This window comes from Mirounga angustirostris, unplaced genomic scaffold, assembly GCF_029215605.1.
Source record: "Mirounga angustirostris isolate CCGP_5_RB_7025 unplaced genomic scaffold, mMirAng1.0.hap1 SCAF_9, whole genome shotgun sequence".
NCBI classification, from domain to species: domain Eukaryota; kingdom Metazoa; phylum Chordata; class Mammalia; order Carnivora; family Phocidae; genus Mirounga; species Mirounga angustirostris.
Genome location: NW_026991717.1, coordinates 34,375,787 through 34,403,639, shown reverse-complemented (window position 1 = coordinate 34,403,639; position 27,853 = coordinate 34,375,787). Strand labels below are relative to the sequence as shown.

The 27,853-nt window shown below is 46.6% G+C and overlaps 1 protein-coding gene across 1 annotated transcript in view; it reads right to left on the bottom strand.

Annotated features, from left to right (window-relative positions):
* Positions 1–25,051, bottom strand: part of CELF6 (CUGBP Elav-like family member 6) — a 40,615-nt gene extending 15,564 nt beyond the window's left edge. The window contains exons 1-6 of the mRNA XM_045899747.3: positions 23,995–25,051; positions 20,159–20,241; positions 11,274–11,322; positions 570–698; positions 391–470; positions 79–222 (exon numbers count right to left, since the gene is read on the bottom strand). Coding sequence (XP_045755703.1) covers positions 79–222; positions 391–470; positions 570–698; positions 11,274–11,322; positions 20,159–20,241; positions 23,995–24,256 — 747 coding nt within the window. The 5' untranslated portion in view covers positions 24,257–25,051. The remainder of the gene's footprint in view (positions 1–78; positions 223–390; positions 471–569; positions 699–11,273; positions 11,323–20,158; positions 20,242–23,994) is intronic.
* Positions 25,052–27,853: the final 2,802 nt, after the last annotated feature.

Below are 27,853 nucleotides of genomic sequence, written 5' to 3'. Positions count from 1 at the left end.
TAGGACCCAGAGGCGGGCAGCTGCCCCGGCTCCCGACCTCGGGCCGCGCGTCCCTGTCCCCTGGGGCCGGACACCTACCGCGGTGGTGTAGGCTCCGCACGCCCCCAGCGGCAGCGGTGCCGGGTGGAAGGCGCCCAGCTGGCCGGCCATCTGCTGCATCCGCCGCAGCGCGCGCTCCCGGTCCGTGTCCGCCAGCTTGACCACGAGGCTGGATGAGGCGCCCTGAGTAGGGCAGGGGAGGCCGCCGTGACCAGTCCAGACCCCAGCCCTGGCCCTAGGCCAAGCGCTTTGCCCATCAGGCCCTTTGCTGGGGCACCGATCGCACATGGGGAGGAGAAGCCCGTCCCCACCCCACTGGCCTCACCCTGGGCCCCAGGTGCCCGCCCTCACCGCCATGGTCCGGCTGCCATGCAGACTCTGGATAGCTGCCTGAGCTTCCCCCTGACTCCCGAACTTCACAAAGGCACAGCCTGGGGCAGAATAGAAGGATTGGGTGGCTCAGGCCACAGGGGCCAAAGGGTCATGAGGCCCAGAATGAGGCAGGAAATCCCAGGGTCAGCTCAAGTCACCTTTACTGGTGCCATCAGGGCTCCGCAAGACGGTGCACTCCTCGATATGGCCAAAGGGCTGGAACAGGCGCCTGACGTCCTCCTCACCCTGCTGCTTCCCCAGCATCCCCACAAACAGCTTTCGGTCCTCTGGGGACAAATCCAGGAGTGATCTGGAGACCCTAAGTCCTCTTGGACTCCCCAGAGTAGCCAGAGGAGCTTAAGAAGGTAGCTCACCCCAGTCCAGCTCTGGGAAGAGGTATAGGGAGTGAGAAGGCCCTGGGACTACAAGGTTGGGTTTCTTTGAGGAGCAGGATGATCTACAGACAGATCTGGAGGAAAAGAACTCAACCCAGATACACCATGAAAACCTGGGTCCTGGGAAAAAACAAGAAAGACTGATTGCTGCTCTTGTGGAAAGTGACTCGGGTGATACCTTTGGTTGGGTACAGTCCTATATGCATCTTTTATATGTTTGAGCTTTCTGTTCTGAAAGTTTGGGAAAGGCAATTGTGGACCATTTTAGCCCTATTCAGGGAGGGGTTCCTCAGAGAAGACCTTTGTATTCAGATTGGATTAGGAGAAAAGAAGCACACCCTTGCTAGTCAGGTTAATGGCAGTGACATCAATGCCCCTTCCTGCTCAAATCAAGGAGGGCTCTGGGCCAAAAAACAGCACAGAAAACAGTTGTCTCATTGTACTGCCTCATTCCCAGATGTTGAGCACTGGAATGATGAATCTCTAAGCCTAGCACCAAACTCAACTTGGGTGCCCCTCCCAAAGGCCTAAAGAGGGCAGGAAGCTTGGATTCCTGAGCCTCCAACATTAGCATTTTCCTCCCTACATTTGCTAAGCCCTTGACCCCTTTCCTTAACTCCCACTTCCACCACCTCATTTCCTCACTGAGCTTCCACGGCCCTCACAGGCCTACTGCCTCCTTTCTGCCTTCCCTTGTGCTCCTGCCCTGATCCTTCCCCAGGTGTTCACACTACAGAAGGACAAGTTCTGCCTGTAGACTTGGATGGCCACCTGAGAACAAGTCTGATCCCTCCCTGTGTTCCCTCTTCCTCTGGGAATGTGTTCCTTGGAGAAAGCTAGAGAGCTGGGGCTGTAAACCAGGGCTTAGCTGCACATCTAGCAAGTCAGGCCTCAGGAGCACCATCCAGGAACCCAGGTTAGAGGGGCCCAGGTCACAGGGCCTGCTGTCAAAGCCCCCCTCCTTTCTGCACCAACATAAATCTCTGAAATAGGATGTGGCTTCACGCAGGCAACATTAAGTGGGGAGATAAGGAGCGGGTGAGAATCTGGTTTCAGGTTTCACCTTCAGATCCTGGAGCCCAAGAAAACCCATCCCAAACTCCTTTACTCCTTGACAAGCTTGGCTAGGCCAGTGGGGATCCTTGGATCCTGAGTGCAAGGGAGACAAGGCTGGGGAGGGTCATAGACTGAAGCCTGGGTCTCAAAGAGAAGAAAGAATAGACCACCTGGAGTTAGCAGTGGAGGGACTTTCCGGTAGGGTTATGTGTATGTCCATATTTTACCTGGATGGTGTGGGGTTCAGCTGAGGCTGCTCAGGGACCCTAAAGTGTCTGTCAATGCTGTGTCTGCGTGGAGGATGGGGGCTGTGGTTAAATGGGACAGGCAGAATATGTTTCAGCAGAATCCTGCCCCCTCTCCAGAGGATTACTGCCCAGTGATCCCAAGGCGGAAGGGATGTGTAATGTACTTGTGGCTGGAATCCTAGAGGAAGTGCCAACCTGATGTGGAGATTATAATCGGTGAGTGTGCTTTACTTCTGGGAGCGTTAGCCACAGAAGAGTGCTTTTGGAACAGATCATTGGTTTCCCAACTGTTTTAAAAAGCTGTGGAATCTGCTGTTCTAACAAAACTATTAGGATGAAGCTCAAAAATGAGAGATGAGTAGAACTGCTCTGACTGAAACCAGAAGGTGGGGAGTGGGGGTGGGGCTGAAGTTCCTTTTGCTCCATCTTCTCCTAGTACCCCCTAAAGGGGGTTGCAAGGAAAGTCCTTTAAAAACCACTGACCTAAAAGATAGTGAATAGAGTTCCACATGGTATAGGAAGAGGGATCTTAGATCACCCTCTTCAGGAAACCAAGAAGATAAAGAAAAAATTGCTTGATCAGTCTGCTAGTGGCTTTGCCTTGACATTGGAAGACAGGCCCCATTTGGTCAAGGAATCAAACGTCAGAAGACTGTGTCATTGTTCTGAGCTATGACACTAAAGCATGCCCATGTGTCTGTCAGAGGCCCAGGAGGGGCTAGAGAAGATCCTGTGGCCTCCAGAGTCCCAAGGCTTAAAGAGGGTTTCATAATACCCTAATTTATAGTGCAGCTGTGTCATTGGATAGGGTCTGCAAGATGGTGATGGCACCTAGGTAAGATATCCATGCCACAGGGACCAGCATCCAGGTAGCCCTAGGTAGGAAGAGAAATATCAAGACTGAGATGGAGACCCCAAGACAGGAAATAGGATTGTGTGGACAGTGGTCTGATCCTTTATCTGCCCTTCCTCTTGTTGGTCTTTCCTGTTGATGGTCGTTAGTTCAAGCTCATGCCACAGACCATGAAATTCTCTGATCCTTTTTTTCCAGTGCCAAGTCAAGAATTTTAATCTCCATGAGAAGTCACTGACCCTGTGGTCCTGGACTACTGGCCTATACAGAATTTGAAACTGAAATGAGGCTAGGTTAGAGGCTGGGCTCTATACTGCCTGTTTCACAGGTATCACTTTGAATGCTGGTATTCTCTTTGCCACTTTAAAGGGAGCTTGATGATGTTTGACAACAGGATGATCAAGGTCACAATGACCATGAGTTTCAGATGATCCCGAAATGGTGGGATAAGTTTCTCAGGAGATATGTCTAAGAGAAGTACAGACTAGACCTCCAAAGAGTAGCTCCCAAATATACAGCCCTGAAGGTTCTGAGGGCTGATCAGTGCCCCCAGAGAGAGAGGATGATGGGATTTAACCTAGGTAATTCAATTTCCTCTAGTTCAAACTCTACCAGTTTGGTAAAGAGAGGATTCTGTAAGAGGTGGGTCAGAAATTTCTGAATAAAATCATCCCCTGGGTGGTGGGTGGGTCCCCAGAAAGATGGAAATATCAAATAAGGAGGCTCAGTCTTCCTGGAGTGGAAGGAATTGGAAGATAGCATTAGTATGGAGTTGAGACATAGTTGGATAGAAACACAGTTGAATGGTATAACTGCATTCTCCTGTTGTCAACTAATGTGTACTCCTTGCTCTTTTATCAAATGCTTTTTTGAACCCAAACCAAGTTGTTTGAGCCCCAGAGGCCCAGCTCCATAAAGCTGCCTTGTGCAACTGGTCATATAGGTCAGGGATTCTAATGCAGCAAATGATGGGATTGAGAGCCCGGAGTCAGAGTTAGTCCATTCCCTCTTCCTCAGGAAAGGCACCAAGATGCTGTTCAAGAAAGGAGGCTCTGCCTCAAGTTGGCTCAGAGGAATTCCTAAGGACCCCAAGTTTCTAGCTTCTAGGCCTCTCATACTCATTCACCTTCCTGTAGGTGGGATGTCATTATTGTAGGGACTGTGTAGGAACAAGGTTTCAGCATTGGGGTACCTACCACCAAATACATCCTAAAAATACTCGTCTACCTTTCAGTCCAAATACCAACCCAGGAGATCCCCTGATATTCTTAGTAATGACTCCAGCATAAGGAGCCAAGAAAGCCTGGGACATTCAGTGAGGGCAAACAGAGTCTTCTGGCCTGATCTGATAAGCATCAAGAAGAGCTTAAATTCCAAAAAACCTCCCAACCAACCAACCAACCAACCAAACAAACAAACAAAAACAACCTTGTGAGAACTAATAAACAAATCCAGCAAAGTTGCAGAATACAAAATCAACAAACAAAATCGGTTGTGTAAAAATAGATAAACTGAACTACATAAAAATTTAAAACTTCTGTGCATCAAAGGACACAGAGTGAAAAGACAACCTACAGAATGGGAGAAAATATTTGCAAATCATATATCTGATAAGGGGGTAATATCCAGAATAAAGAGCTCCTATGACTCAAACAAACAAACAAACAAAACCCCCCCCACAAATAATCCTATTAAAAAGTGAGCAAGGGGCTTAAATAAGCATTTATCCAAAGAAGATATACAAATGGCCAGTAAGCATATGCGAAGATGCTCAACATTACTATTCATTAAGGAAGTACAAATTAAAACCACAATGTAATATCACCTTACACCTATTAGGATGACTGTTGAAGAAGGAGAAAAAGAAGGAAGAGAAGGAGAGGAAGGAAAAGGAGGAAGAAGAGGAGAATATGGAGAAAAGGAGATGCAGCAGGAGGGGAAGAAGAAGAAGGAGAAAAAAAGTAGAAGGAGGAGGAAAAGAAGGAGGAGGAGAAGGAGAAAATGGAAGAGGAGGGGAAGAAAAAGAAGGAGAAGAAGAAGTAGAAGGAGGAGGAGGAGAAGTTGAAGGAGGAGAAGAAAAAGCAAGTGTTGGAAAGAATATGGAGAAACTGAAACCTTTGTGCACTGCTGGTGGGAATGTATAGCCACTATGGAAAACAGGATGGCAATTCCCTCCAAAATTAAAAATAGGATTATCATATGATCCAGCAATACCAGTTCTGGGTATTATAACCAAAAGAATTGAAAGCAGAGTCTCAAAGAGGTATTTGTACACTCATGTTCACAGTAGCATTATCCACAACAGTTAAAAGGTGGGTGCAACCCAAATGTCTTTCAACCAGTGAATGGATAAACAAAATGTGGTACATACATACAATGGGATATTATTCAGCCTTTAAAAAGCAGGAAAATCTGACACAAGCTACAACATGGGTGAACCTTGAGGATATCATGCTAGGTGAAATCAGCCAGTGACAGAGACAAATACTGTATGATTTCACTTATATGAGGTATTTAGCGAAGTCAAATTCATAAAAACAGAGCAGAATGATGGTTACTGGGGCTGGGGGCGGGGGGGAAGGGAATTATTTAATGGGTACAGATTTTGAGTTTTGTAAGAGGAAGAAATTCTGGAGATAGGTTGCTCAACAATGTAAATATACTTAATGCTACTGAACTGTACACTTAAAAATGGTAAAGGTGATAAAATTTATGTTATTCCTATCTTACATAATTTTTAAAAATGAAGAATGACTTTAAGGAGGGCTGAAAAATAGGTACATAGACCAAGGAAGAACAGAGGCTTTCTTTTCCCTTCATCCTGATCCAGGAGAACCAGGAAGTAAGGAAGAATGGTAGACCACACCTGAGATTCCATGTCCCCCCGAGAGAAAAGAATCTCAGCCTCCAGATTTCATTTTCCCTTTGCAGGCTGCATACCTGTACCGGAAGGGCTTGTCAGAGGATTAGCCGATGCTGTCACCTAAAAGTGTTAACAATCAGCTTTGGGTGATCTGCTCTGAGTCAGGCTGAAGGAAAGCACCTCCCTTTACCTTCGGAGGCAGAATTAATTTCAGGAAGTGAAACCTTAACTTGAGTAGTCTTTAAGCAGTACTGTGAAACTTATCCAGTCAGGTCTTCACTGGAAGAATACTTTTTAGAATTAAGTAAGTATAAGAATCAAAGACAGAAATGAGTGTTGACGCACCAGCAGAACAGTTGTAGCTAAGATCCATATCTGATTTAGGTCAGAGAATATGCCCCAGGATTATGAAATTCTGAAAATTCTAGCTCATAATTTAACTTTAACTCAAAGTTTAGTTGTTAAACACTGAATGAAGTAGAATCCTGGATAAAATTTGGAAACCAGGGCGCCTGGGTGGCTCAGTCATTAAGCGTCTGGGGTCCCAGGGTCCTGGGATCGAGCCCCGCATCGGGCTCCCTGCTCTGTGGGAAGCCTGCTTCTACGTCTCTCACTCCCCCTGCTTGTGTTCCTTCTCTTGCTGTGTCTCTCTCTGTCAAATAAATAAATAAAATCTTAGGGGCACCTGGGTGGCTCAGTCGTTAAGTGTCTGCCTTCAGCTCAGGTCATGATCCCTGGGTCCTGGGATTGAGCCCCGCATCGGGCTCCCTGCTCCGCGGGAAGCCTGCTTCTCCCTCTCCCACTTCCCTCCGCTTGTGTTCCCTCTCTCACTGTGTCTCTCTCTGGCAAATAAATAAATAAAATCTTTAAAATAAATAAATAAATAAATAAATAAATAAATAAATAAATAAATAAATAAATAAATAAAATATTTAAAAAATTGGAAACCATGGCTCACCTAGTTCGATAATTATATATATTTATTATTATTCAAAATCCAAGCTGATATTTAAACAAAACCATGTAAATTCAGTTAGAAATTACCTAAACAATTAATTAAAGGACGGTGATAGGAGGGTTGATGTGATAACAGATAATTGGTCTCTTCAGTTAAGCCAAACTTCAAGATTAAAAAAGAGATGCCTCACTTCAGAGAATATTTTTAAAGTTTAAAAAAACTAATGTGGAAAGAGTGCATAGGTTGATTACTTAACCTATATCTGTACCTCAGGCATCCTGGAAACATAAATATGTGCTTGGTAAAAAAATACCGCCAAAGTTGGAGAATAGAACAAGTGGAGCAATCACTATTATGATTTATGAATTTATTGATTTTATGTTATGAAATTTGAAAGAGAGGAAAAAATATACAGGAGTTTCAATGATTTTGAAGATTTTGCCTTAGGACTAAAAAATACTTTTCCTATAAGATTGGTACCCACAAATAAACTTATTTTTTGTGCTTCCATAGTAGAGATCATGTAAGTTAGGGAAAACCAACCACAGCCTCCATGCTGAACAGCAAGTAAAATAGACTTATTTAGTGACCACTGTCTGAAGGATTTAGAGATCCCTAGCTCTGATCTCATACAATTTGATGTTAACATTTTGAAATACACGACCCTTGAATTTTTATCCAAGGCAGACATTTTAATGTTTACATTCAAATAAACTCAAATGCTGAGGAGAAAAGTTTCTGGCACTATGTGCCTTTACTATAATTATGATATCATTTTGTTTTGGAAAATTAGGGTGCATTTTCCTTTAAGAATACCGCTCAATGCCACAGGATGTAAAATAAAGGCACAGAGCACAAAGTACAGGAACAGCATGGAGAACTTATGGGAACAGGCTGAGATCATGAAAAGGCTACTAGAACATAGTCCATGAAGACGTGGACGCACAACTAACACTCTGAGTATCATCAAGATTACAGAGGATGGTCATGGAAGAAGAGGACCCCAGAACCTTCTATCAGGCGGATCCTGTTGTGTTGCTACTATTATTACATTGTAAGCATTGAATGTACAAGTGTCACCAATAATTTCTAAAAGTAATACAACATACAGTGTGTTTAAAACATAGGCTATTTCAACCATAAACCTCATGTCTATTGATTAAAGGTAAGAGAAATACTACTCTGTTGCATTGGCATCAAAATTCAAGGGAGAGAATGTAAAGTAACTATTTTCGTTAAAAAGCTCATGTGTGCACAATAGATTCTTCCTATATGCAGATGGGAAGAAATGGAAGTCTTTGGGCCAAAGAAGCAAAACTGGTAAGTTAGGTTAAGTTCTCGCGGTGCTGGTGAACTTTTAAAAGTGGAATCAGTTGCCAACATTTAATATAATTAAAATGTAAATTGTAATTAAATCATGACAGTCTCATCCATTTAAATTTACCTACCTGGCTCCTGTAGCATTTGAGTTGGAGATCCCTGTTTTATGGGGCGGGGGGTGGGGCGGTGGGGTGGGAGTCTAATAATCCCTTCCAGAAGAAAATGGTGGAATCTTGGAAGATTATACTGTTTGCCTTGACACTGTTTGGATTATGTCTGTATTGATACCAGTATTCTTAAAAGATACAGAAATCATTATTAATCAACTGTAAACTAAGGGATTTAATTTCAGGAATAATAAAAACATATGCAAGCATATAGGCTTAAATATATTAGGACAGGTGTGACCATTAACTCTGAAGGTTTATTGAATGTTTGGGATCACAGAGATAAGACTTGAATAGGGCAAGCTGTCCTACACTGGTGTTAAATGTTACATTTCAAAAACAAAATTCAATACCATTTTAAAAGCTGAGTTTCTAAAGCATTAGTTTGTGTTAAAATTCAGCAGAAAGCTGAACTCACTTTAGAAGAAACATTGAAGAAAAGGAACACATTTTGATTAGTAACAAGATTATCTAACACAGATCAGTTGGTACTTAAATACTTATAAATTGTAAAGTCCCAACTGTTTTTGCAAGACTTATTACATATGCCTCCTCTCTCCTGAAATGTAGCAGGGAACATTTGGTGACTCTGAGTGGGAGCAGGGAAGAATTGAGAGATCTGGTCATCTAAATCCGCAAGAAGGATTATTTATGGATGCCTTTGGAGTATATACTCATTAAGAGCCATCACTTGTCAAGAAATACCTGTGCACCACATAACTACTAGAATTATGAATCGTACTGCCAGGCAGACCTCTTTTCAACCAGATTTGCTTTTCCTGCTCTCTTGAGCTGCTCTGAATCTGAACAGGTGTGTATAGGTGGGCTGCCACAGGTACAGAATTTGTCAGTGACGTGACAACTGAAAACTCTGCAAAAAGGGGAGGAAAATGATAAAACTTAGGCTGATGCCACTGCGTGGGGCGGATGATGAGGACATATGGACCAGACCAAGCAGAAGCATCATCAGAAGCATCCTTTGGAGAGCTGCCCTCACCCCAACAAGATGTATTGGACTCCAAACGGTAAGAGTGCCCCCAGCACTGTGGACTTAGTTCCTGAACCAGATCCGAGTTGCATCATGTTCTGAACTCTGTGCATGCTATTCCCTGTGCCTAAGAACTTGCTCCCTCTCCCCTACTTTCTCTATTTGACTACTTCTTGTTCATCCTTGAGATCTCAGCTTGAATATTACTACCTCTGGGAATCCACCTTGACCTCCCCGACTAAGATAGATGCCCCCTTGTTATTGTGCCCACAATCCCTCCAGGACTTGAAAAGCACTGATCACACTGAATAGTAACCCCTTGTTTACTATCCCCTCATAGCTCCAGAGCTCAATGAGGCCAGATGCCAGGCCTGCCTTGCTCACATCTCTATTCCTAATGTGGAATAATTTACTCAGAAGATGCTGGTTGGATGGTTGAATAAACTACAGCTCAACCTGTCTGTTTCTTGGCTCACTCACATACTCTAAACTGGCCTCTGAGCTGTGGGAGTAGTTAATGTTTGTGGACAAGGCTTAGAAGATGACCAACAATGGCCAACAATGGCCTTGATGCCTAACAGAGCTTCCCAAAAGGCAGAAATTCTTGGGACGAGTGAACCAGAGGTTCCATATGGAGGCTGGAACTTCTCAAAAACCTGCCTGGAGGGGCGCCTAGGTGGCTCAGTCATTAAGCGTCTGCCTTCGGCTCAGGTCATGATCCCAGGGTCCTGGGATTGAGCCCCGCATTGGGCTCCCTGCACCATGGGAAGCCTGCTTCTCCCTCTCACACTCCCCTTGTTTGTGTTCCCTCTCTCGCTCTCTCTCTCTCTCTCTCAAATAAATAAATAAAATCTTAAAAAAAAAAAAAAAACCTGTCTGGAAAGAATGAAGTGGGAAAGGAGGATACATGTCTGAAGGGAAGGAGATACCTCCTTGGAAATATCTCTTCAAGGCAAAGTAGAACTGATAATATCTTGACCTCAAATTGAGAATCAGAGACCAGAGGTCAGATAATCTAAAAGGATAAAGGAAGGATTTCATGGAGGGAAGAACTCCACAATGGACCCATGAAGCTACCAGAGCCCCTTGTAAGTGCAGACAGGGAGCATGAAGTCTGAGAGGATGTGCAGAATTAGTAGGAGTTAATAAAGGCCTGTCAACAGGGTTCCATTCTCTCCCTGATCCGTGGGCAGCTTCTTCCACCTAACAACACCATGACTGATCTTGGGTAAGGCAGGGAGAGAATCTTATCCAAGGCAGAGAGTCAGCAGACATCAGGGCTATAAGCAGATATCCTGCTTATATGATATAAGACCCAAGGGTGAGAAAGACACCAAAGAACTGACACCAGAAGCTAGCATCACTTTTCCAGTATGGAAGCTGGCTGGAATGTAGCTGGTTGTCAGAAAGCACAGGCTTTCTACCCCTCCTGTTGTTAAGAAGCATTGGTCTTTCTGCACCAGGAAAGAGTGCTGCTAAAAAAAAAAAAAAAAAACCTTCAAAGACTTGCCATGGTCCTCAGTATAGAGTCAAATTCCTTCACATGGCCTGCAAATTCTGTCTTACCAGACTCATCTTTTACCACAAGTAAACAGGCAATTGCAGTGAAGAAATGAGTGGCCCCAGTGCAGAGTGGACTGGGTCCCCTCTGATCAGAAGAATATGAAAAAAGAGAATAATTCCAGCCTGGTTTTTCAAACAAATCTGGAAGTTCCACCTGAAAAAACAGGAATGAACTCTCTCCAGGGCAAGGTGACAAGAGCCCCCTTCTTTATCTCCAGCATCTTCTTAGGCTGTTCCTGCTTCTTTTGAGTCTAGGGACCTTGGGACCCCATCCCTCCTCAGTCTGAGCTGGGAAGACTGAGCTGTTTCTGGTGCTGAGCAACTCTGGGACCCACTTTCCCCCAACCCAAGGAAGCTCTACTAATAAACCATGGGTACGACTGACTCAAGGAGTAGGCCCACCATCCCCTACATGGGTGATACCCTGAGGTTTGTCACATAGGGAAGTTACCTCCTCGGCCCTCACTGGCAGCCGGCTTCACTTGGATCGGACGATTCATCTGAAAGACATTGGACCAACACACCCAGTCAGCATGACTGCCTGGTCCTGGCACCCTGCTTCTCTTCCCCTGGATGCATCAGGATCTAAGCCCTGGCCCCTTCGAACTCTGTACTCCACCTCTCTCATGATGGACTATAGATTTTCTCCAAGATTCTTCCTTAAACTAGGGAATTCAGAAGGTGCTGAAACCCGAAGGGTGGGGTGATAGGAAGCTTGGTGGCAAGCCAGGATGGACCGTGATGGCTAAAGAGATTCTGCTTTGGGCCCTGGCCTGGGACTACGTGAGGCCTGTCCCTCTGGCTCCTGGACCTCCTTAAAGGCTTTGGGTAAGGAGTTGGGTGGGAGGGTAGAATGGATACTGGAGATTTGTGTTTTGTTCTAAAACTGAGAATATAATTCTATATGTCATTTAGATTAAACAATCTGGGCATCAGACTTAGTGCTATCTAGCCCAACTCTGCCTTTTCATGGTTGTATGACTTCAAGTAAGCCACCCTCTCTCAGAGTCAGCTTGTTAAATGGGGGAAAACCTTCCCCAGCTTCTGTGTCGCCACAGTTTCTACACTCAGCCCCTCAGTTCCCTCCCTGAGCCCCTCTTCCCTTGAGGATGCTGGCATTCTCCAGCGCACTAACCTCGGCCCTGCTCATCCCGCTGTTCCCATTCTTCCTGGATAGTCTTGCCCACACCCACAGCCTCAGCTACCATTCCCACAGGGCTGACTCAGAGCTCTGCATCCCCAGCCCACACCTCCCTCTTGAGCTTCAGACCCATGTACCCAGCTACTTGCTGGACATCGTGACTAGAAAGTCCCACTGGCATCTTCCACTCAACACACCCATACCAGAGCTTATCTTTTTGCCCGGACCTGATCCTTCCAGTCATCCAAGCTAGAAACCTGGAAAACAGCTTGACTCTTCCCTTTATCCCCTCCCCCACCAACCGATTTCACCTTCTAATTCATGGGTTCCCTGATCAGGGGTGGATAAGAATCACCTGGGAACCACACCAGACTCTCAAGTTGGGGGATTGTATAATTTGCAAAAGCTCCTAGGTGATTTCAACATACACCCCCACACATTCCCATCCCCCAACCACCCTGAGAGAATTCATGATTGAATCCCCATCTCACCTTCCTCTCATGGGTGTTGTGGGGATCACATGAGATATTGGGGATGCAAAAGATCTTTGTAAACTGCCAAGAGCTGGGTGCGTAGGATGTGAGGAATTATTGTTGGGGGCAGACAGCTGAGTGCCGGGAGGAAAGAACAGCAGCCTTCCCGTTCATGGAGGAAGGGGTACTGATGCCCATCTGGCCTGAGAAGGTGATGATCTGACCCCCTCCCTTCAGGAAATGCACTGTTTCTGCACCAATCAGGGCCACTCCATCCTCTACCAATGTGCTCGTTGCCGAGACAACAGGCAGCTTCCTGTTACCATAGCCACAAGTGCTACCCAGTAACCATGGTAACGCCCTGGCAGTCACAGTTGAGCAATTTCCTTTGGATCAAATTTGGGGGTGGAGGAGTGGGGAGGGCTTATTAAAAAAAAAAAAAGGAAAGGAAAAGAAGGAAAGGAAAGGAAAGGAAAGGAAAGGAAAGGAAAGGAAAGGAAAGGAAAACAGGCCAAGCCTGAACCAGCACAATCCCCCTCCCACCCAGGGCTCAGGATCTTATACGCTCTGACACACCCACCCGCTGGTGGTGGAGCCCCTGCCGTGTACCAGGTTGTGGGTGGGGGCCGAGACACCGACAGGACTCAGGCTGCAGTCTAGAGGGGATGACAGATCAATCCAAGCAGATCAGGGCGAGCTGGACGGGTCTGGATTGGCGGGGACCAGGGACCAGGAGGAACGGGAACCGTCCCTGGGCATGGCCACCTGTGATTGTGGAGGAGAGACCAAGAGACAGAGCCATGGAGAGAAGAGAAACAAGTAGAGATGAAAAGACACAAGAAGACAGAAATGATGAGAGAAAGAGACAGACCCAGAAAGGGGCAAGAAAAGAGAGAAATACTGGTGGATATGGGAAGGAAACGAAGGAATAAGGGGTCAGGAAGGGAACACAGGAAAGACAGGGAGGAGTATGACAGGGGAGAAGGAGAGAGGGGTAGAAGCCTGGGGTGGGGTGCAGTGAGAGTGAGCAAGACCATCATTATTTTATTAGTTCTTAAATAGATCCTGAGAATTTCTCCCTAGAACCTAGAGTGACAAGCACATGTGACAGCAGTGGTTTCCATGGCAGCTGCCTCCCCGGCTGGGTTTCTGGAGAGATGGAGCTCATCAGTGCTCTGGGGGACGCCCCTTTCCCCCTCCCCCGCTCTCTCACTCTTGCATGGAGAGTGGGTATTGGGTGGTATATACATGTTCCATAGACCTGGCAGAGTCCAAGCCTCAGAGTCTGGGCACTTAAGCTTTCCACCACTCGGACATGCTGCCTGCATTTCCTGAACTCTGTGAAGAGCCCCAGGCTGGGCCCTTCATTGGAGACAGCAATGACCCTTGAGATCCTGTCCTCGATGACTTATAGAGTGGAAGATAATGCCACCATTTCCTAAGAGCCATTATGCACCAGGCCCTTTCTGGGACACTTTACATACATTGTCTCTAAATTCCTTCCAACTGCTCTGCAAGGTAATACCATTGTCCCCGTAGTATAGATGGGAAAGCTGAGGCTGAGGGAGGTTAAATCACTTGTCTGAGATCACAGGATAGGTAAGTGGTTGAGCTGGGATTTGTCCCCAGGTCTGTCTGATGCTGAAGACCATGTTTTTGCATTGCGCTGCTCAACTCCATTCTTAAGACATGAACACAAGCAATGAGGCATAGCATGACCAGGGCCTTAGGAGGAGTGCAAAGTAGAGTGCTGTAGGAGAGGCTGACTCCACTGGAGAGGTTGACACAGGGAAAGCTTCACAGAGGAGGCAAAGTTTGACCTGGGCCTTGCAGGACTGGGGTCATTGGGCCATGTGGAGATAATGGGAGTGATAGAGCTAGAGGCTGAGCACTCCAGATGGCTGGGGGGTGGAAAGGGAGCTGCAAGTCTGCAGGAGCAAGGATTCTGGTAAGTACCTGGCACGGAGGTAGCCAGGGTAGAGCAAATTGCTTCTGAGTCATATAGATGTGGATTTAAATTGTGGCTCCATCACTGGCAACTTTTCTAAGGTCTTTGGGCCTCAGTATCCACATTAGTAAAAGAGGGAATCATGATCCAACCTGCAGTGTTGTGTTTGTTTGTTTGTTTCTTTTTAATGGAAGGGTGTAAAACTAAAAGGTAGCCAATGACCAGATTGGGGCAGATTGTGAAAACCACAACAAGAAATTTTGGCTTTGTTATATTTCAAAGGCAATAGGGATCCAGGGAAGGATATTAAGTGGGGAAAGATCCCATGAGCTGTCACTATGCAGAAAAAAAGATTGGAAAGGGAAAGGTTAGAGGTGGGAAGATCAATGATACAGGTAAGTGGTGAGGGTGACCTGGACCAGGGCAGAAGGAAACGGACAGATTCAAGAGATGTTTAGGATGAATTAACTGGACTAAAGTTCTATTGGATGTGGGAACTGAGGGAGAGAAGGAAATATTGGCTGACTTTTAGGTTTATGGCTTAGGTGTTGAGGAAGTTGGCAGTTTGGGAGTTTGGAGATGCAGGGAAAGTCCCAGGGGAGGAGCCCAAGAGGATGAGGACAGAGTTGGGGAGAGTGGTTCTTCTTTGGTCCCCACTGGGAAGTGGTTAGGGAGGACACCTGGGATTTAGGTATACTCGGTGTGACTGGAGGAGAAAGAGAGCTGGCTGCATGAATTGCCTAAGCAACACGACCCTGCCTCATTCTTGCCACAGCCAGGGGAAGGATGTGGAAGTAGGGTGAGGTAATCACAGTTCCGCCTTGAGGAAAAGAGGGCATTGCATCCTTGGCCAAGAATTTGTCATGGGCCCTCAGGTGAGCTCCTGCCCTTGGCTGAGTACCTATTCCCTTGAGAGTTTCCCAGGTAGAGTCCAGGCCCACATCTGCTTCAGGGCCCAAACCTGCCAGGCAAATCAAGGGAGAGAATGTCAGGAAGAGGAGAGAACCTACTCCAGGCAGTGGAGTGGGGAAGTTTGGAGGCAGCACGGACATATATGAGGCCCTGGTACTTTGGCTCCCGTGAGCAGAAGGGAAGGCAAGGCCCTACCCCTTTTCCCTGCTCGACTTGCCTGAAATTCCTGCTTTGGGCTCAGCCTTGCCCTCTTCAGACAATTCTGACTTGATGTCAACTATTCCTTACACTTAGCACTTGTGCCCTCAACCTCTTACCCCCCTTATGGAAAGAATACTTATCAGGATTACTGGTGGGTCTAAGAGAGGTGTCATGGATGCAGGGAAGAGAGAGGCAGAGAAAAAGCAAACTTCACAATTTTCAGCTCTCTGTTCTACCTCACCCTCTCTTCTAATCCAATCCACTGCCAAGTCCCACTAGTTCTAGCATGTATATGGATATCCTAAATAGCTCTTAAGTCTATCCTCTCCTCCCCATTCCTGCCCTATCCCCAGCTCTAGGCCAGCATCATCATTCAGCTGCACTCAAGCAACAGTGTCCTAAAGGATCATCTGCCTCCAGTGTCCCTTTCTCTCTCACCCAACCATCATACTATAGCTGGAATGAACTTTTAAAACCAGTCCCTCACTCTTCCCTGATTAAAATCCACTATGGTTCCCCATTGCAAGACTCCCAATAAAGCCCAAGATCCTAAGACTGGCAGTCCAAACGTGTGAGTCCTGCCTCTCTTGCTGCCCCCAATACATAATACTCTCCATTCACATGGAACCCTGGCTGTCTTCATTGGACACCTTTCCTGCCAGTTCCCACACTGTACCCAGAATTCCAGAAACTGCCTTGTCTTTTAGCTTTCTAGACCCTCAAATGTGATGAAATACAGTCATAATGGGGCTCAGGTGGCATTTCCTCTGCAAAGCATCTCCTCTCTCTCTCTCCTCTTGAGGCTGCTTTTATGTGCCCAGGTGTAAACTGCACTGAGATGCAATGAGTTATTTTTGGCCTGGAAAAGCTCCTTGAGGGCAAAGGTTCTGCTTTACTCACTAGGCAGCTGCTGGCACATGCAGTGCCTTTGCGTGAGTTACAAAAAGGCACTCCCCCAACTCTGTGGATGAATTGGAAAAAAATGTGCCTCTTCCTTTGGGCTGACACAGCCCTGTGATAATGTTCATGGCTTGGCCAATAGAGCATGGCTGAATTTTAGCTCCCACTTGCCCTTTCCACACAGCTGTTTTGTGCAGGGCACAACCTGCAAAAGCAAATGCACTCAATCATCTGTCTCCTTCACAGTGTTTGAAGGGATGAATGCCCAAGGGAAAGGAGGTCATGAGCAGGGAGGGAGACAAGTAGGGGGGCACTCTCTGGGCTAAGGTTGGGCCCACCTTCTTTAGGTAGGTTCTGGAGCCTAAAATGAGGCTGCATGAAGTAGCTTCAGCTTTATGGAGAAGAAGCTACAGAAGATGGGACAGACCATTGAGGTTTAAGGAAGTCCTGAGTAGGGAGCCAAGTTTTGATAGGTAACAGAAATGAGCAGGTACTTGTGGAGGGAAGTCAAAGGGAGGTCCCGGCCCAGTAGATACTATGAAATTGTGCCTAGGGGGTTCAGGCTTTCTCTTGGGGGAGACTCAACCTTTCCTGCTCTCAGAGTGACAGTCCTGGCCTGTCTCTAGTAGGAGCCCAGGTTCAAGTCTTTCCCTGCTTCCCCAGCAGATGGCAGCTGTGCCCAGGACCCAGTGCCTACAGGGAGCTGGACACCCTCCTCCCTTCATGCTGGTGGGCCTGAGGCCAGGTGACTAAAGCTGCTGCTGCCCCTGGCAGGCCCAGAGGAAAGACTGATGGCACGGACATTGCTTGGCTGGCCAACAGAGCCATTGATTTTCATTTAGGAGAATAATTAAATATTAATTTTCACTTTGTTAAGCTGGAAAGGGTGAATAAAGCCATCCTGGCAGTACAAAGCCAGGCCATGGTGGAAGCCTGCGGATGAAAGGGTGGGAGAGGGCAGATGTACCCAGTCATGATCCCCTCCAGAACCTTAGACCCCTGTCTGCCACCAGCTTGGCACAGGTAATAGTGTAGTGGTTAAGTGAATGAGTTCTGGAGCCAGACTACCTGGATCTTCCCAGATCTTCCTACTAGTAGCTACATAACCTTGGGCAAGTCACTTGTTTCCTTTGACTGAATTTCCTCATCTGTAAAATGGGAAGGCCAATAACACCTTCTTCATAGAGGAATAAATGACTTTGAACATGCAAAATACTAGGAACACTGTCTGGAATCAACAAATGCTAGTTATTATTCTCTTTTCTCCTTCAGAAATTATTCCACTAGTCTAGAGCTTCACAACTCTTATCTCAGGTGCCCTCAGCCTCATACAGTCCTCCCTTTGTGGAGCCCTGTGGCTGGATGAAGAGGGTTTTGCTTTTTTTTTTTTTTTTAAAGATTTTATTTATTTATTTGACAGAGAGATAGCACAAGTAGGCAGAGAGGCAGGCAGAGGGAGAGGGAGAAGCAGACTCGCCATCGAGCAGGGAGCCCGACGCGGGGCTCGATCCCAGGACCCTGGGATCATGACCTGAGCGGAAGGCAGCCACTCAACCGACTGAGCCACCCAGGCGCCCCCCCCCCCCTTTTTTTTAATTCGAAAGTTCATTTTAATTTTTTCAGGGCTTCCATTTGCTTTCAGGATGAAGTCCAAATCCCACAGCCTGGCATCCAAAGTTTCCTCTTCCACCACTGCCCTCTGGTGGATCTTCTCTCTGGCCTGGCCCATGCTCACACGGGCCCTCCTCCACACTCCCAACCCCATTTCACACCCATCTTGTTCCTTCTGTCTCTGCACCTTTACCATGCTGTTTCCCACATGGAATGTTACAGTTTGTCTCAGTGCCTTTCAGTTTTAGCAGCGGAAGTCATTTACTCCCATGGCTGGATGAGTAATAACTTCTACTTCTACCCCTACGAATGCTGCTGTTACTATTACTACTACTACCACCACAAGCTAACCCATATTGAGTGCTTGTTTTCTACCAAGAACTGTGCCAAGTACTTTATGTGAGTGAGTTCATTTAATTATTCTAACAATTCTATGAATTCGGTTTTACATAGGAGGATGCTTAGGCTTAGAAGTAAAGACTTGCCATAGGCCATACACAGAGTTAGTGAGTGGTAGGGCCTGGATCCACACCCAGGTCTGTCTGACTCCAGAGCCTATACACAGAGACTTGGTGAGGGTAATACATTGGTGTTACTTGACGCTGAGTCTTCAAGCGTGAGGCTCAAGATGCTTCAATTACTGGGACTGGTCCTACGAGCTGATGGTCTACTAACAGCTTGATCAGCTCTAGGCAAAGCTTGTGCCATTGCTGGACAGCTTCAATTCAGAAAAGTGGTGTCTTTATACTGAGCTGAAATTAGAGTGTCTGTTCTTTATACCCACTGATCTTTTCTGATCCTGCCCTCTAGAGCCACCCATGGAAGGCAGCTATGCTAACCACTATACCACCAACGCTTCGGCAAGAGCCACCCATGGAAAACTAAATCCCTCTTCAGAATCTGAAGGTGGTTGCCCCCACCCCAACAGTAATATTTATTGAGATCTTACTCTGTGCCAGGTACTTGCTAAGCCTCAGTTAATCCTCATGATAGCCCAGTGAGCTCTTAGTATAACCCACTCCTTATAGATGAGGAAATTGAAGCTCAAGAGTCTAAGTAATGTATCTGGAGACACAAAACTTAAATGACAAAACTGGGATTCAAATCTAGATTTGTGAGAATCAAAAAGTAGTATTTTTAATCATCACATTGTGATGCCTCCCTATTAAAGCTCCCATTAAACCCTATCTTCTCCAGCCAAATATCTCCAATTTCTTCAAACCATCATCCATGACATATTTTATGTCCCCATCCCATCCTGGTCACTTTCTGATAGGCTAATGATCCTCTTAAGTCTGAAGCTTAAAACTGGATATAGTCCCAGGCTTGGCCTGCTCAGGGCATTTGAATAGTGCTTTTGTTGTAGACACATCACTCCTTTGACAAGAGAAAATGAGGCTCTGTTGTACGATTTGCTCTTGGTGAACCCACACTAGTTCCTAACAGTCACCATTCTCTTCCTCTCACATGGTCCATAGGTCCCACTTTGCTTTTTGTCCAGTGATTAGCCATTAGCTAAGGCCATACCAGGTGCCACTGATATATAATGGCCTAACTGCACACATATAATCAGGTCCTCTTAGCTTTAACCAAGTGTTTGGGGGAAAGCAATCTTGGTGAGTCCAGGCACCAAAAAAAAAAAGAAAGAAAGAAAGAGAGAAAGAAAGAAAGAAAGAAAGAAAGAAAGAAAGAAAGAAAGAAAGAAAGAAAGAAAGAAAGAAAGAAATTACAGGAAGAGGACAGAGAGAAGTGCTATAAAGGACCCTAGAACTGGAAAAAATAGGATACCAGCCCAGCAGAGTCTCTACCCCATGTATCTGCATATATTCTCACACCAGGGACAAATGATACATTAAGCCATGATTTTAGCCAAGGCTGACAAATTCTAGCATAGCCCACAACACTGACGCCTCTCTGAAAAGATACGGTGGAACATTTGGCCCAAGTGTTAAGCCCATTTCTTTGAGCCAGAAGACTAAATATAACAAAGAACCTATAGCTGTTCAGGGCACAGGTAAGCCAACTCTTAGAAAGGTGACTCTGCTTCTAGTTCCTGGTCCCAACCCAGCCCCTACATGCTACTTTGGCATGCACATAGGGCATGTCCCCAGCCTGAGGTGATCCCCACCCCCCAACCCTGGTGGACTTACCCCTGGCAGGGTCTTCTGCTCGTGCAGTGCACTCTGGGCCTTGAGAGCAGAGTCCCGGGCGCAGTAGGTGAGGAAGGCACAGCCTGGGGAGGAAGAGGCTGGCTCAGGGGGTTTCCTGAAACCCCCAAATACTCTTCCTGGAAAGACCCCATTAAGTGACAAACTCAAGGCCACTCTCCTTTAACAAGGGCACTGCTCTGAGAAGCCTTCTCTGCCTCCCACCTTCTCTGAAGGGAGGGGCTTCATCTGTTTGAGTCCCAGACTCTGGCTCCCTCTCATTTGCTCCTGGCTTCTTGCCTAGGGAACATGTGTACCCACATCCAGCCACATGCTCATACAATCCCACATCTTCCCTCCCCACTCCAGCCGTAAGTCCGGTTGGGGTTAAACCTCCCTAAGCAGCTTTGCCTTCAGCTTTAACCCCAGCCTCTCCCTTCCTTTTTGGATTCATACTCACAGAGTCTCCCAGAATCAACCTCAATTCCTTCCCAACTCAGTTTCAGATGGGAGGAGGCAAAAAAGAGGAAGAGGGTTGGGAGCCAAACCCAGGACCCCACAACTTCTTCTTAATGCCTCCCTCCTCCAAGTTTGAAGCTGAGGAATGGGTTAATTTGAGGCTTGCAAGATGGGGCTGATTTAAGGACTTTCTGTAGAGAGGAGCTTTCAGGGACCTCCAATCCTATCCAAGGAGCTTGATCTGTCAGCCCTCCCAGTACTTCAAGATAGGGCCTGTTAAAGGGTTATTGTGCCCAAAATCTTACTTCTCTAAAAGAGCCAGTAGTTATGGGACAGAGAAGGAGACTAGGTTGAGCCAAAGGATCAGTCCTACTCTTCTTTAGGTTCAGCCTCAGAAACTGTAGCCTGCTAGGACGCACTGAGGCAGGGTTCTCCTCTTCTCCAACAGTCATTGAGCACTCACTCATTCAGAAAATATTTGTTGAATACTTACTTATTACAGTGGGGCATTATAACTGGCTTGGGGATGAAGTGGTAACAAGACAGACACGTCCCCTACCCCCATGGGGCTTATGTAAAGAATCATGAGGGGAATGTAATTTGAGTCCAAAGGTTGAGGAATGCTTCAAAGAACACAATGAATCCTCGATAGCAAATAGGGCTTAACCAGGTGACAAGAAGAGTGGTGATTATTTCAGGCTGAGGGAATAGCACATATGAAGACTGAGGCAAGAATTTGATGTCTTGGGGAAATGGATGGAAAACTAGTATGATTGGAGATTGGTGAAAGGAGGCAGAGTGGACGGTGAGGTGTGCAGGGATCAGGTCATCTATAACCTTGTATGCCTCAGTCTGGATTTTGAACTTTTACCTAAGAGCAATGAAGAGCCACTAAAGGATTTTAAGCTGGGATCTGACATGATAAGATCTATGTTTTCAAAAAGAGCCTTCTGAGTGTAGGAAGGAGAAAGACTGAAAGAAGAGAAAGTGGATGTGAGAAGCCATTAGGAGCTTCATGAAGTTTTCTACTTAGACCTCAGCAGACTAGGAAGGCAAATGGAACATTTTTTCTGACGTCTTCTATGTGGCTGCCCCCTTAGGGTGGGTGGCTATCTGTTATTCATTAAATTAAAGGGACCTTAGAGAACACCTGAGACAAACTCCTATTGTATCAATAGGGAAACTGAACCCAGAGAGTGTGTCAGTGGCAGAGTAGGGTTTGGAATCTCCTAACTCCTAGGCTGACGTTGTTTTCAAAGCACCGTGGCTGCCTCCCTCAGTTCCCAGTCATCAAAAGGAAAATGAGTCACTCTGGCTTTTGGATATCGCTGTTGCTGCGGAGAAAGTGGGGAAGATGTTGACGTGGAGACCCTCCCCAATTATCTTGCAAGGCAACACTGCCTTGGAGAACTTCAGTTTGGTTTGGGGATAAATCACCAAACACCTGATTTTGCTTATATCTCTGCTCCATCTTCTGCCACTCAGCCATATCAGCTGACGTCAGAACTGGGCAGGGCCAGGGCCCTGTCTGAAAGGTTCAGGGGCCCAACTGCTGCCCAAAGGAGCCCCATGTGGACTACCTGGGGTAGGTGGTGGAAGAAGGAGGGATGGAAAGACAGAGAAGCATGGCTTGAGGGAGAGACACATGAAAATAAAAAACAGGAAGAATTAGAGCTAAATGGAGAGGGAGAAAAAGGATGAGGGAACAATTCAGAGACTCTGGTGGTATTTGAATGAGAAGAGTGAGAATTAAAGGTATCTTATACACTTCTCTTATTGTACAGATGGCCCAGAAAGATTATCTTGTGCTTACATACTGAAATAAATGTCTAGAAAATAAGAAAGTGAGTTGCTATGCATGGATGGACAGCCAGGCAGTTGGACTGCATTAGAAGGAATCTGGATGGTATAGTCTTATTCTTTCATGCCCCTTTTAAAGTAACCCTACCCCAAAGTATCAAAGACACATTGCTACCTCGCTGGTCCCAGATCTTCTGTGGGCATTTTTGTGAAACCCCTGTGTAAGTGTGCCTAGGAACTTTCCAAGGCCTCCCAGTTGAAAAGAGGTGGTAGCCTGATTCCAACTCTCAGCCCTTAGGAAAGTACCTTTAGCTATTACCCAGGGCCCACCACTTTTCTCCTAGGAAAATCATGGAGAATAGTTGGTGACCCTTCCCCCTCAAATCCTGAAACTGAAGCATGGTGAGGGTGGGAGAGGTAGAGGTGTCTCTCCTCAAATACTTTCCTTCCCCAGCCCATGTATGACATGTGACTCTGGCTTTCTTACTCTAGCCCAGCCTGGACAGACTTTTCTGCATGTAAACAAGCCTCCTCCCTCTCTCTACAGGAAGAAAGGGGTGTGGCTGGACAGGATTGTGGTGCCTGTCTCTCTAGCAAGGGCAGGGAGAAAATCTCTTCTGCCTCTTCAACCTGACCCACCCTGAGGCTCTGGTTCACAGGCTCTGCTCCGGGACCAGCCTGTGAAGGAGGGAAAGCAGGAGGCCATAAAGAGGATTGGGGAGGGGTAAAGATGAGGCACCAGAGTGGGGAGATTAAAGGATAAAAGAAATGTGGGTTCAGCTGACAGGAAACCTGAAATGAGGGGGCACAAGGTGACAGATTTTCCCAGCTGAGGTCAGGGTTCTGGACTCAAGTCAGAAGAGGCAGAGTGTTGGCATTCTGTCAGGGGGTTGGAGAGATTGGGTTATTGTCAAACGTAAGGGTGGAATTTGGAGCCCAGAGCCTCCTCGAGGAGAATTGGATTTTGTGAGTTAGCCAGGCCTGGATTCTGAAGAAGGGAGGACTTTGGGTTGGGGAGGGGGTGGTTAGCAGGCTGCATCAAAAGAAGGCTCTGTGGGGGTTGACTGAGCTTGGAGGCCAGAATGAGGGGTACAAGTCCAAGATGTGTGTGCGGGTGGTTAGGCCTGAGTGGGGGGCGGCACCAGATTGGGGGAGGTCAGAAATGATTGGGTCCAGGGTTTGGGAGATTGAGGGTATTAGAGACCAAAAGGTCAAATAAGTTTCCTAATTCCAGGATTTAGGGTGTCTGTTGAGAGCGATGGAGGGAGGTCCAACTGAAAGGTCGGGACTGTTGGGATGTGAGAGGTGAAAGGTAGGGAGTTAGAGGTTAGAGTGGAGAACATGTCAGGGGATCAGAGTGATGATCAGTGGGAGGATGTCAGAGAGAAAATTCTGGGTTGGGGGTTTTGTGATCTGGGGAGGAGACTGGGCTGAAGTGGGACTGGTATTGGACTGGTGTTGGACTGACTCTAGGCAAAGCTAAGGTTGGGGCTGCGGTTGAGGCTGGGGTTTGGGCCGGGCCCACTCTAATCGGATTGGGGCAGGGCTGGGCTGGGCTGGGCTGGGCTGACCCCGCGCACCTTTGTGGAGGCCGGTGAGCCGGTCCTTCAGCACCGTCAGCTCGTAGATGCGGCCGAATTCCTCGAACAGCGGCTTGAGGTCCTGCTCGTCCAAGCCCCGCGGGATCTGCCCCACGAAGAGCTTGATGGCGTCGTGGTCCTTCATGGGCACGGCAGGACCGGGGTTTAGCCCGCTCATGCCGACGCCGCTGTCCGCGGTGCTGAAACCCAGGCGCGGGCTGGGGCCGGCGGGCGGCGCAGACCCTCCGGGCGCCGCGGCCATATCCCCGCCCGGTCCGCCCTCCCGCCGGTCCCACCAGTCCCGCCTGTCCCGCCGTCCCCTCCCTGGACCGATGGCGAGGGCCAGGGGGGAGGGGGCGGGGTCCGGGCTGCGGGGGCGGGGGGGCTGCACAGGGGGCGGGGTCCGGGTGGAGGGGCGTAGAGGGGGTGGGGCGGGCTGGAAAGGGGCGGGGCCGGGGGCGGGGCAGGACCGGGCCGAGGCGGCGGGACGCTGGGGTCTGGGTTGAGGTCCCCGCGCGGCGCTATCCGTGCTCCCGCCCGAGCTCTCCCAGAGCCGAGCCCCGAGCCCCAGCCCCCGTGCTTGGTGACGTCAGGCAGCCGGCCGCCGAGTCTACGCAAATGATTTGCATAATGAGGAGGCAGCGACCAATCAGAGCTGGAGCTGACCGGGCTCGGCTGGGGGCGGGAGGGGCGGCTGGGCTCACGCGCTCCTGTTCGCCATGGCAACTGGACCCTCGGACGCCCTGTGTGTGTCGAGTGTGTGCGGGCGTGGCTGTGGACCGCGCGTGTGCGCCTTAGACCGCGTGAGGGGAAGTAGCTTCGTCATGCGTGGTGATGTCTGCGGGAGTTGGAGCTAGCCCCCTCCTCACACACAGGCACACACGCAGCCACACACACCTCCAATCACCGGAGCGTTTCCTGCGGGGGTGGATGGGGATTCCTCTTCTTCGTTACCGCCACCAAAGCCAGTTCCTCAGAGCCGATCCCACGCCGCCCCATCACACTTCTCTCTTCGGTGTCTTCACTTCCTTAACCACGAGCCTCAAACACGTTCGTCTCCCCTGCATCCCCCCCAAAATAAAAGTAAAAAATAAATTCTTAATGAGAGAAAAAAGAATGAAACAAAACAAAACTCCAAAACATTCCTTGGACACGGATTCCTCCGCAGGAGAGTGAGGGGACTTGTGTTAGCCACATTTTCTCAGTTGTCTCGTTCATCCCAATTCCGTGAGCTCAGAAGTGTTATCCTCCTTCTCCGGAAAAGGAGCTGCGGGTCTGAGAGTTAAGGAGGTTAGGACAGGCCCGCCCCTAACCTCCGCTGGGCCCAGGGTAAGAGAAGAAAGGGGGGACAGACAGACCGTGTATCTAAATATTTAAAAGCTACAAATCAAGTTACAATTTGTTAAATATGTTCGCCTCTTATTCTCACAAATATACGTCTATAATTAAAATAAAAAGTATGTGTAGAGCGGTTTTTTATACGGCTGAAAGTTGGCAGAATATCAGAGCTGATGGAATCTTACTACTCTTGTTTATGTTTGACTGTCCTCTTGATAGGCTAGTGGTGTTTGAACAGAAGAATCCAATAGAGATAAATAATTTATAAATTCTATAATTATTTCTTTTTTTTTTTTTTAAGATTTTATTTATTTGACAGAGAAAGACACAGCGAGAGAGGGAACACAAACGGGGAGTGGGAGAGGGAGAAGCAGACTCCCTGCCGAGCAGGGAGCCCGATGCGGGACTCCGATGCGGGACTCGATCCCGGGACTCCAGGATCATGACCTGAGCCGAAGGCAGTCGCTTAACCAACTGAGCCACCCAAATTCTATAATTATTTCATAAAATTTTTTTCTTGCTTTCTTTCAACAAAATTGCTAACCTCTGCTGATTGACCACTCCAAGAAACCATTAAAGAGCAGCAGTAGTAATTGGAATTAACAAAATATTCTTACAGAAACATTCAAATTCAGAAATAAATTGTGATTTTTTAAATTTTTTTAACTTTTAATAAAAGCTACCACTTTTAATTACCTAATTATAAAGTGTGTTACCAGAATATTTCACTTTCGTTCAGTTTGATGTATTTTTTAACTTCCTTGAAACTTGCTCTTTGACCCATGGATTATTTATAACTGTATTTAGTTTCCAAGTGTTTGGAGACTTTACTGTTATCTTTCTGTAATTGTTTTCTAGTTTGAGTTCATTTTGGTCAGAAATAATCTGTACGATTTCAATTCTTTTATATTTGTTGAGGTTTTGTTACCCTCAGAGCATGATCAAACTCAGTAAATGATTTGTTGGTGCTTGAAAAGAATGTATATTCTGCTGTATTTGGGTGGAGTGTTCTATAAATGATCATTAGAACCTGTTGCTTGATGATGTTGTTGAGTTCTTTTATATTCTTGCCGACTTTATGGGCAGTTGTTTTATCAACTGTTACTTGTGAATTTAACTATTTCTCCTTTCAGTTCTACTAGTTTTTGCTTCACATGTCTTGTAGTTCTGTTGATTGGTTCATACAAATTTGGAATTGCTATGTCTTGTTGGTGAATTGACTCTTTGACATTATGTAATGTCATTCTCTGTTCCAGATAAATTTCTTGCTCTGAGATCTACTTTTATCTGATATTGATATAACCACCCCTGATTATTCTGGTTAAGGTTTGCATATCTTTTTCCACCGTTTTATTTTCAACCTACCTATACTGTTATATTTGAAGAGAATTTCTTGTAGACAGCATATAATTGGGTCATTAAAAAAATCCAAGCTGCCAATCTTCATCTTTTAATTGCTGTATTTGGACCATTTACATTTAATGTAATTATCCATATGTTAGGGCTTAAATCGCCACTTAGTTTTTTTGTTTTGTTTTGTTTTTTTAAGATTTTATTTATTTATTCGAGACAGAGCGAGAATGAGCGAGAGAGAGAGAGAGAGCATGAGTGGGGGGAGGGGCAGAGGGAGAGGAAGAAGCAGGATCTCTACTGAGCAGAGAGCCCAACATGGGGCTCAATCCCAGGACCCTGGGATCATGACCTGAGCCGAAGGCAGACACTTAACCAACTGAGCCACCCAAGGGCCCCAGTTTCTTTATTTTCTTTTGTCTTTTGCCTTCCTAAGGGTTATTTGTTCCTTATTCTATGTATATCGTACAGAAATACCACAGTTTACCGGTGTTAAAATTTTACCAGTTCAAGTGAAGTACAGAAAACTCACCTAGTTTTAAGTCCTTTTATATTCCCTCATTTATAATATAAGGGTCTTAAATATGTTCTCTCCATATTTTTTTTCTTTTAAATATTTTATTTATTTGACAGAGAGAGACACAGCAAGAGAGGGAACACAAGCAGGCAGAGCGGGAGAGGAAGAAGCAGACTTCCTGCAGAGCAGAGAGCCCGATGCGGGGCTCAAACCCAGGACCCTGGGATCATGACCTGAGCCAAAGGCAGACACTTAACCATGACTGAGCCACCCAGGCGCCCCTGTTCTCTCCATATTTTGATAACCACATAAGACAATGTTATTCAAGAAAAATTTGGAAAACTCAAAAGGAGCAGTAAAGCTTCTTGTATACACCCATACTTTTGTTCTTTCCATTGTTCCTTCCTCCTTCCAGATAATCTAAGATTCCTTCTTTTATCATTTCATTTACATGTAAAAAAGTTCTTTAGCCATTCTTTTAGGGTAGTTGTACTGGTGATGAATTCTCTAAGTTTTCCTTCATCTGAAAATGTTTTGATTTCTTCTTCTTTCCTGAAGGAAATTTTTGCAGATATAAAGTTCTAGTTTGACAGTTCTTTTCTTTCAGCACCTAAAAAATGTTGTGCCACTTTTTAAAAATGGCATCCATAGTTT